Raw genomic sequence first — 9,466 nt, 5'->3', positions numbered from 1 at the left:
GAACTCCTGCCTGGGGTGGGGGCGGGCGGGGGGCTGGCCAAGCTCTGGGGATGTTCCTGCGCGTAGCAGGGACGGTGGTGGCGTTGGTGGTGGATGGAGGGGGGCGGTTGTTGGTCGCCACATACCACCCAAGATGTTATTCACTGCTAACAATTACCATTATCTGTCCCCACTTTGGGCTAATCAGACAGAATATGTAATGATGAAGCCCGTTTCCTGCTGCTGTCTTTGGGAGGTAACGGGTTATTCTCTCGGCGGGGTTACACCTACTCCCATTAGAGCTTTAGCACTTGACTAATTCAGGTACTTAGCATCCCCCAGACAGGGACGGTCTGAAAGCGGGCAGTGTTTGCAGCGGCGAGGACTGTTTATATAAACAGGACACCTCTGTAAACGACACTAATATTCGGGCTTCGGCTGGGATGGAGCCAGCATCCCCTTGAGTCCGCAGGTTCCCGAGTAGCTTGGCGCAGTTATTTCCAAGCTCCGAGGGAGTCTGTGGCAAAGGCGACCGACCCTACAATGGCCACAGCTGGCAGGATCAGTTTCACGGTGAGGAGCATTTTGGATTTACCGGAGCAGGATGCTAACAACATCAAGCAGGACTCTGGTCGCCACCCGTCAGAGAAATACGCCAGCTCGCCGTACGGGGAATGGATCGAAAGCGACAGAAACCATTATCTGTGTGAGTATGAAATAAACAGGACATCGCAAGCGTAAAATACCTTTTTACCGGGGCCAATCCAACACTCCGCAGGAGCCAGTCTGGACTTCTTGGAGAACAGTGGTTGAATTGCGGCAATAAAACAGCAGGAAAATACTGACAACACGCTTAAGGGCATATAGGTATAGTTAATGAGATCTGAAGATATATCGGTCTACCTGTACGCATATATATGTATGTAAATGCTCACATATATACACACCATAAGCGTTAAAGTTTATCAGAATTGTCCTTCTCTTTCCTTGCTGCAATTCTATATGTAGTGGAGGGGTTCCAAATCTAATAATACACGTGCTCCAATTTTCCATCTGAACCCATGTACAAAATAGAAACAGTATGTAGCCTAATAGGATCCGAGTGTGTAGAAACACGCATCTACACAAGTATCCGTGTATTTATTATTAAGCTGTAACTTTTATAGATTGTGTAAGGTCTGTGCATGTATCATAAATAATAACGTATCACCCCGAACCATGCTTCGGAGCTGCAGAAGAAAAGAGATACAGGAACAGCAGTTATTGAAAGAAACATGATAGCTGTTACAATAACCGTACGGCACACCGATATACAGATTATATGAACCTCTGCAGGGTTTACATATTGTACATACTGTATACAGAGATTCGATCTTGCACACGGTACAGCTATGGCACGTGGAAACGCAAGGCAATCCGATCTTTTCGGTTTAATTTGTTCCCAAATCGGGATTTTAGATAGAATCTCCTGATTCCTATCAGAATTCTTTCGGGCTTTTAAACAATGGTGACTTTCACTGTTCTGATCAGAATGTCCCAAGAGCACCTTGCTCACACCAGCATCCCTTCCCCATCTTATCTGTGGGGCTACAGGTACCGGATCCTGCTGGTGGCGGCTACTTGCTCTCCCTCTAACCCTGCCACTGTTGTTGCTGTCCCCAGCTTCCGATGAGAGCGGTCCAGAAACGAGTTTACCCGATTCCACCCAAAGATCGCACCCGCCCCACGGCTCGGAAGCCGAGAAAAAGAAAAAGAGGCGAGTGCTCTTCTCCAAAGCACAGACGCTGGAGCTGGAGAGGCGGTTCCGGCAGCAGAGGTACCTCTCGGCGCCGGAACGGGAGCAGTTGGCCCATTTGCTCAGCCTGACCCCCACCCAAGTCAAGATCTGGTTCCAGAACCACAGGTACAAAATGAAAAGGGCTAAAACGGAGGGGTCCTGCAGCACCGACCTCCCCCAGCCCCCTCTGCTCAGGAGAGTCATGGTGCCGGTGCTGGTCAGGGATGGCAAGCCGTGCCAGAGCTGTACCCCCAGCCCGGGAGCGGCGGCGGCGCAGGACAAGCCGGGCTGCAACACACAAACTGCGTTCGCAATCCAAGGCTACCAAACCTTCCAGCCCAGCTCCGCCGCTGCCCTGAGCCTCTTCCCGGCCTACCAGCACTTAGCACACCCTGCCATCGTCTCCTGGAACTGGTGATGCTGCCTAACCTTCCTGAGCTAAACTGAGGGGGGTGGGGCGAGGGGATCAAGAATCAAGCCAATTTCGTTGCCCCAAGCTCCTAAATCAAGATTCTGGGATGAAACTGCAGGTGGATCCGCAAGGGAGGCGAATCCACATCAGTGTGGACTGGTATTTGGGACGCAGCCTAGGGCTGTTTTGTTTTCTTAAAGCACGTTGTGAGCATGGCTAGCCAGGGGTGTGTTTTGTTTTCCTTTCGGGGCATCCGTTTTAGAGGGTGGACGAGAAAGGGATAATATTTGTAAATCCTATGCGACTCCTGTTGCCATGCGAAAAGCTATGTGTAAAATAAATACATACAATAGTGGTTTGTACCTAAAATAGTTTATTTTGAAATAGATTATTCTTCCAGTGACTAATAAACCGATTTTGGGGGGCAAATAAAATCCGCCAGGACAAGTGTCTTTTTGAACATTCGCGCTCACCTTTAGCTTCATTGTTGTGTGATGAAGAGTAAGATTCTCTTAAATGTGCTAAATAAATTACATGTTTGTCATTATACTTGACCCTCACGCTCCAGTAACACACAAAGTTTGCTACAAACACCTAACTTTAAACCCGATGACGTTATTATACCTGACCCGCCAAAAAAATCCCTTTTAAAATTAGTCTGTTGTACGCTCACTTGGGGCTTTGTTGGTTGGTGTTTTTTTGTTTTTGTTTTTGTTTTTTGTTTTTTTGGAGTCTAATGAGGTCTCATGTTGCTTTGATGTATTAAATGCTTGTTATTTCCCGATTAGGTTTTTATCGATCTCTGTTTCCAGCTACAGAGTATGATACCTACTGCAATTCAGCCACGTTTGCACGGACATATTTTTAACCAATTTCCATCAATTTTTTCGAAACAAGATCCAGGCTAGAGCGTCTCAGCATTTCAAGCAAATCTTCAGAATTATACTTACAGCTCCCCGTATATCTGTAATATTTTTAGTCGGCAAGAATGATCAAAAATAAGTGCGCGTTCCTTCGCTTCATGTCCCTTTGCTAACCACAGATTTGAAAATGCCTTTTAAGGCCAAACGAATACATCTTATTGTAACATACAAATGGCTTGATGCTATTGGATTTATTCATTTCAAACACAAGCAGTTGCCCCACCAGGAATCTTGGGAATATTAGCCCTGTCCTGATTCAGACAAAACTCCCTTTTCGCTTCATCCGGAGCTTTGTCTGAGTAAATGGCCCAGAAGGGACCCATACGTCTTGCACAGAAAATAGAGACATATTTGACGGAGCAAGATGCACGTCGTCTACACACGTTGCCTGAGGCTAGCTGCCAGAGAGAAGAGCTTCACATCAGAGCCGCCAGAGAAGTTAAAATGCGTGGCTGTGGCTGTTTACCCCTAAAACCTCTCCTCTTTGCTCTGCCGATGGACAGTTGTAACAGGGTCAGTCTTAATTTTAAAAGAATCGGCACTGGCAAGCTAAGGGGGAATTAAAGTGCAATTTAATTTGTCCAAGTAGAGAAGGACGGGTATGGGGGAAGGGATAGCTCAGTGGTTTGAGCATTGGCCTGCTAAACCCAGGGTTGTGAGTTCAACCCTTGAGGGGGCCATTTAGCGATCGGGGCAAAAATTGGGGATCGGTCCTGCTTTGAGCAGGGGGTTGGACTAGATGAACTCCAGAGGTCCCTTTCAACCCTCCTATTCTATGATTCTGTGTGGAAACAACTCACCCCCCCCCCACACACACACACCTTATCTATCTTTTTAAAACAATTGGCCAGTTTTCTCCTACATGGGTTTCGCTTACTATGATTTCAAACTCTGTCAGCTCCTACACGAAGGATACGTCACCAAGGAGGCTGCTCAGTTAATACCATTGTAGCAAGGGGATATGGCAGGATTTACCAGTGTGAATGAGTGAAATGATTGTTTTCCCCACAAGCATTGGTAGACAGGAGCAGGATCCAGCGGTCTTTAAGCTAAATACCCATTGAAATAACAAACCCACCAACCGAAAATCATTTGATTGATTTAAAAATGCTAGATGCGCCTTAAAACGTCTGCAGACCTGGACCAACCACCTGCTGTCGGTGTCACTCCGAGGCTGCAGCCCTCCCAAACACCCGCTCGGTGAGGGCAGTTATCTGCATTAAGCGCGGCACCGCGGCAACTTTCCAGCAGAGCGATACGGTCCTAGAAGCGGCGCCGATTTCGTTCAGTGTGGGATTAATTCTGATCCTGTGTGTCTGCTTTGTCTAACCTAAGAAGCGCCCGGTGAGGTACCCTATAGGTCCCCCATTCAACTCCACTCTTAAGTCAACGGGGGTCGAACCACTGACTTCGACTGAGTGGGATCAGGTCCCAGACTCGTTTTCTAGCCCTAGCAGGCTTTGGATGAAGAAATTAGCCTCTCAGGAGACTTATTTTCTGATTTCCAAGCCGTGCCCGGCCCCCTCTCTCCTGGCACTCTCCTTGTGAGTTGGGCGGCGAACGCCCCCTTTCAATCCTCAGATCAGCTGTTTGATCATCTCCAAGCCCCTGAAAAGATGCACCGAGAAAAGCCCACAAACCCCGCTCTGGGCCCAGCCCGCAGGGAGGAAACGGGTGCGGCTGGTAAATTCAGGACGTGTGGCGGAGTGAGCTGCAGAGTGCGGTGCAGAAGGGCTCGTGTGGCCTGGATGGAGCACGCAGGATGGCCCTGTCTCGTCACCTGTTTCCCCCCCTCTCTTCCCTCCCTTCTCTCCCCACCTCCCCCCCCCCTTTTTGTCTCAGCTGCTGGCCACCTTGTCTTCCATGTGGATGGGGTTATCTTAGAAGAATCTCCCAGAGAATGGCTCCTTAAACCTCCTTTTGTCTTGGGAGTTGAAAAGAGCATTGTTATGCTTGAAAAGGACCTAGACAAAATCCGCACTGTTTCGATTCAGGACTGTTTAATCAGTCCCTAGTGACAATTTTATGGGTTTTAGGCAGGACAATGGTATCTTTTAAAACCTTGTGGCCTTCATGAAGACAAAGGGCTCGAATTTTATGGGCTTACAACTCCAATTAGAACAGTGCCAATGTGTATGGGAGATTATCAAATTTGTATCATAAAACCCCTTTATAATAAATGATTGCTGGGGGGAGGGGAGAGGGGCAGAGGCTTCAAGCAATAGACTTTGTCAAAGGTATGTTTGAAACTGCACATGGTGTTTTACATTTTATCTCTCAGCTACACAATTCTGTAGAACGAGCCGATGTGAAAACGGAACTATTTAGTTATCTGAAATGAAAAAACCCAGAGAGGGCACCTCTGAAATAATCGATCCCAGAGCCCATTCCCTTGACACCTAGGGCCTTCTCTTTATTTAATTCGACGTTCAATGTTCTTCTAAGATAGACATCACACAAGCATTAAAGTAGCTCCTATAAGTTTGCTGACTTTTATATGATCACTATTGGTTAGAAAGCCTAACTTGGCTATTTTAGGACAAAATTCCTGTGGCAAAGTGGAAGGGCTGCTTTATTTATTTATCTCCCTTTGTGTCACAAACAGACTGCAGTGGAGTCATTTAACTAATGTATTGTCTTAAATACGCACTGGGTGCACATAAGATATAGGTTCTGTGCAACATTAAACACGGTAAAAGTCTCAAATTAATAGGGAAGGCATAATTCACAGATTATTAAAGGGAATGGTACAAGGTTGCATGATTTGTGGAAGTGAATGATGGTGATGGTTGCACAGTGAAAACTTTAAAGGCAAAATGTAGTGTAATAAAACAGCATTTAATTGCTGCATCTAATTAAAAGCAGGAATAAATTACAAAAAAGAAAAGGAGGACTTGTGGCACCTTAGAGACTAACAAATTTATTTGAGCATAAGCTTTCGTGAGTCTGTGACACAAAGGGAGATAAATAAATAAAGCAGCCCTTCCACTTTGCCAAAGGAATTTGGTCCTAAAATAGCCAAGTTAGGCTTTCTAATGAATAGTGATCATATAAAGGTCAGCAAACTTATAGGAGCTACTTTAATGCCTGTGTGATGTCTACCTTAGAAGAACATTGAACTTCAAACTAAGTAAAGGGAAGGCTCTAGGTATGAAGCATGCATCCGATGAAGTGAGCTGTAGCTCACGAAAGCTCATGCTCAAATACATATGTTAGTCTCTAAGGTGCCACAAGTACTCCTTTTCTTTTTGCGGATACAGACTAACACGGCTGCTACTCTGAGACCTTACAAAAAATAGGCATCTTAAATGTAGTAAAGAGGAATAATATATAAAAAAAAAACAACCACACCACTCAGGAAGCCATCAACTTGATAAAAGGATAAGGTTGGAGACTGACAAGAAAGGAGTCTCCTCCTTAGAAAAAATTTGAAATCAGAAATTTTATATAGTCACTGTAAGGAAAATTCTATATTGTGTTAATTGCTAACTTAACCAATGATTAACTCATCTTTTATATATGTAGATAGTTGTAATTAGATGGAGAGATGTAGATCTGATTTGAATCTTTCTCCGCCTTCCAGTGTTTTCTAATAGGAAAGTTGATGATGCTTTCAGTCTTATTCTGCATCAAACTTGGCCTCTGCTGACAGGTAAAATTAAAATTCCAACTCTGCATGCAGAGAAAAAGCTAGTTGCCTATCTGCATCTTTTAATGACTAAATACTTTAAAAAAATCTGGCCCCCAGATCAATTGCTCTCTCAAACATACGTGCAGTCCCACTGAAATGAATGAGTAAAAGTGGCAGAATCAGGCTTTTAATGGTGATACTGAATCAGTAATTGGTATTGCTAAAATCTTCAGAAATCCTTCTTGGATATTTATTCTTATTTAGCTCTCTAAGGGCCCGATCCTGCTCCCATTGAAATCACTAGCAAAACTTACTGACTCTGGACTAGCGCCGTAGGTATTACAACTCACTAGAATTAACCTTCAAAAAATGTAGAATCGTTTTAAATGTGCACATATATTATTCAGCGCAGATCTATTGGTATGGTTTATTACAGCATTATGTATTTGTCTGATTATGTATGTGGCTATTAATAGTCTCTGGCTGCATTCTCAATACATTTAAAACACCACAAAAGATAAAAAAAATGACAATGGTCACCTCCAAAACAGAATTCCTCAACCCACAAAGGAAACTCACTACCCTTATCACTTGTTTGGGGAAAGCTCCAGTGAATAGGTTAGTCTCGCACTATGTCTTGGTTAACAAACTCAGACTTTGTTATGAATGAAGCAAATTCCAGAGCTGAGGGCTCTCCACTAACTTCCCTGCCTCCTGCTCCCTAGAGCTGCAACCTGAGGACTGTTAGGGAGAATATCCCAGCTGATCACAATTGCTAAAATGGTACTCAGGGAAACAGCAGGGCTTTGTATTGCATGCAGAAAAAAACTGGTAACTATTGTAGTCTACAGAGGAGCCCAAGTCTTAAATACTCCAATTAAGTTATTTTGCAATAGCTTAAATTTCTGTGTAGTCTACAGAGGAATCCCATTCCGCTAATCCAGTTTGGAGGTAATGAAACTGGGATAGCAGTGGTGAGAGCCACATCCAAAAGGTAAGGTAAAAACTCTTAACCAGACTCAAATAGGAAAAAGCATTTCTAGCTACTGCTGCTACTTGAAAATCCAGGAACAGCTGAGGATCCCATGAATTTCAGACTGAGAGCCTTATTTAACAGTACTCTGACATCCCTTAACCTAGAGGCCAGATACTCTGTTTTCCTTCTCTTCTAGATGTTTCTCCTGACTCACCAGCATTACTTCCATTTCCATCTTAAATGCATTGAGCTTCAGCTAGAATGCTTTCTTCCAAGCTTCTGTCTTGATCAGACAACAGTAAAGCAAAGACCATGTAAAATCAGATGTAGATCATCTAGATCAGATGAAGGTCAGAGGTATAACCAAGTTCCATTGGAATCATTGATGCCATGTCGGCTGGAACATTCTCATTTAATCACCTAGTGACTTTACTCATATTTTGCACAAAAGGGGCAATACAGAACTTCATCTGAGAGCAAATATATCAGCTGAGCAATCTTCCACAAGGGAAGGAATGGGGCCCACTCAAAAACATGAAACTGTAGTAGGAGTAATGTACTAGAGGAGAGTGGATCAACAACATTTCTGACCAATGGCATTAAAAGCTGCTGACAGTTCACCAGGGACAACTAGCCTTTGTCTATCACTAGGCAGAGATCATTGACCTATGGGAGCATGTACCTTCTTGCCATATTCATACCTACACCTAGATTGACAGGGGACAAGAAAAATCAGAGTACTGTAGATAGATTACACCAGTATTACTTTTCCACAGCCTTCTTAACCATTTTCCCCCCAAACAGGAGAAGATTATATATATGACAGTAACTGGCAAAATTGTCAGTATCAAGAGTTTCTTGAGCAAGAGTTGGGAAAGCACTCATCTGAGTGAAGCCAGAACCTAGTCCTCCCATGAAGAGACAGTAACAATCTGATCCAACAAGAGTCCCCACACCTGTTTTCTTTTACTAGCAATGTGGAGAATGACTCCATCTCACAGGCCGTAGTCAGAAGATTTGAAACAGACACTCTTCATGAGCAAAACTGGGCAAAATCCACTGAGAAAAAAAACAAACCACTAGGTTTTCTATTTCACCAGAAAGGTCTCTTCTCACTGGAGTCAGATGATTTATCCAGAATCTGACTGATCTTATTTATAGACAAACAACAGTACACATGAGTAAATCATTAGAAGAAAACAGAACAAAAGTACACAGAAGAAAGGAAGCAATAGGTAAGTAAAATAGTGTCATTCTCACTGTAGGGGGGGCAGGATGTCCTTGGAATGTCCTTATCTCTGGAGTTCCTCACAGTGAGAAAATATTGACTCTGTCATTGACTGCAGGAGACCCAGATTAATCAAAATGTCCACTTCTCAGAACATTTCCACTGATTGGGACTTCACCGACAATATTGTGGAGGATAAGAAATCTTTCTTGGCCTTTACAAAAGCCATGGCATAGGATCCCAAAAATATTTCATGGCACTAGATGTTAGACTCCATATGTGACTACTGCTCTTTCCTTCTCACTTAGTTTTTCTTCTGTTGAAGGTAACCTGTATACTAAGATGACCTGGGTACAAAAGGATGGAATGGATGCTTAGGATCTACTATATTTCTAATTTAGGACACACATTGATTGCAATATCCTAGAAAGCCAATAGACTGGACCTGTAAAATACCTGCAGAATTATTGTGTTCATTCTTACAGGTGTGTAGTATCTACTTTTATGATGCCAGTCCTAGTAATAATTGGAAAAAGATAT

The 9,466-nt window shown here is 43.8% G+C and overlaps 1 protein-coding gene across 1 annotated transcript; it reads left to right on the top strand.

Moving 5' to 3' along the window:
* Positions 1 to 412: 412 nt before the first annotated feature.
* NKX2-8 (NK2 homeobox 8) lies at positions 413 to 2,589 on the top strand. Its single transcript, XM_048854614.2, has 2 exons — positions 413 to 685; positions 1,642 to 2,589. Exons 1-2 carry the CDS (start codon positions 523 to 525, stop codon positions 2,172 to 2,174), a joined length of 696 nt encoding a protein of 231 aa, XP_048710571.2. The 5' UTR covers positions 413 to 522; the 3' UTR covers positions 2,175 to 2,589.
* Positions 2,590 to 9,466: the final 6,877 nt, after the last annotated feature.

This window comes from Caretta caretta, chromosome 6, assembly GCF_965140235.1.
Source record: "Caretta caretta isolate rCarCar2 chromosome 6, rCarCar1.hap1, whole genome shotgun sequence".
Lineage (NCBI taxonomy): Eukaryota > Metazoa > Chordata > Testudines > Cheloniidae > Caretta > Caretta caretta.
The sequence above is the reverse complement of the archived record's forward strand: the minus strand, read 5'-3'. Positions and strand labels throughout refer to the sequence as shown.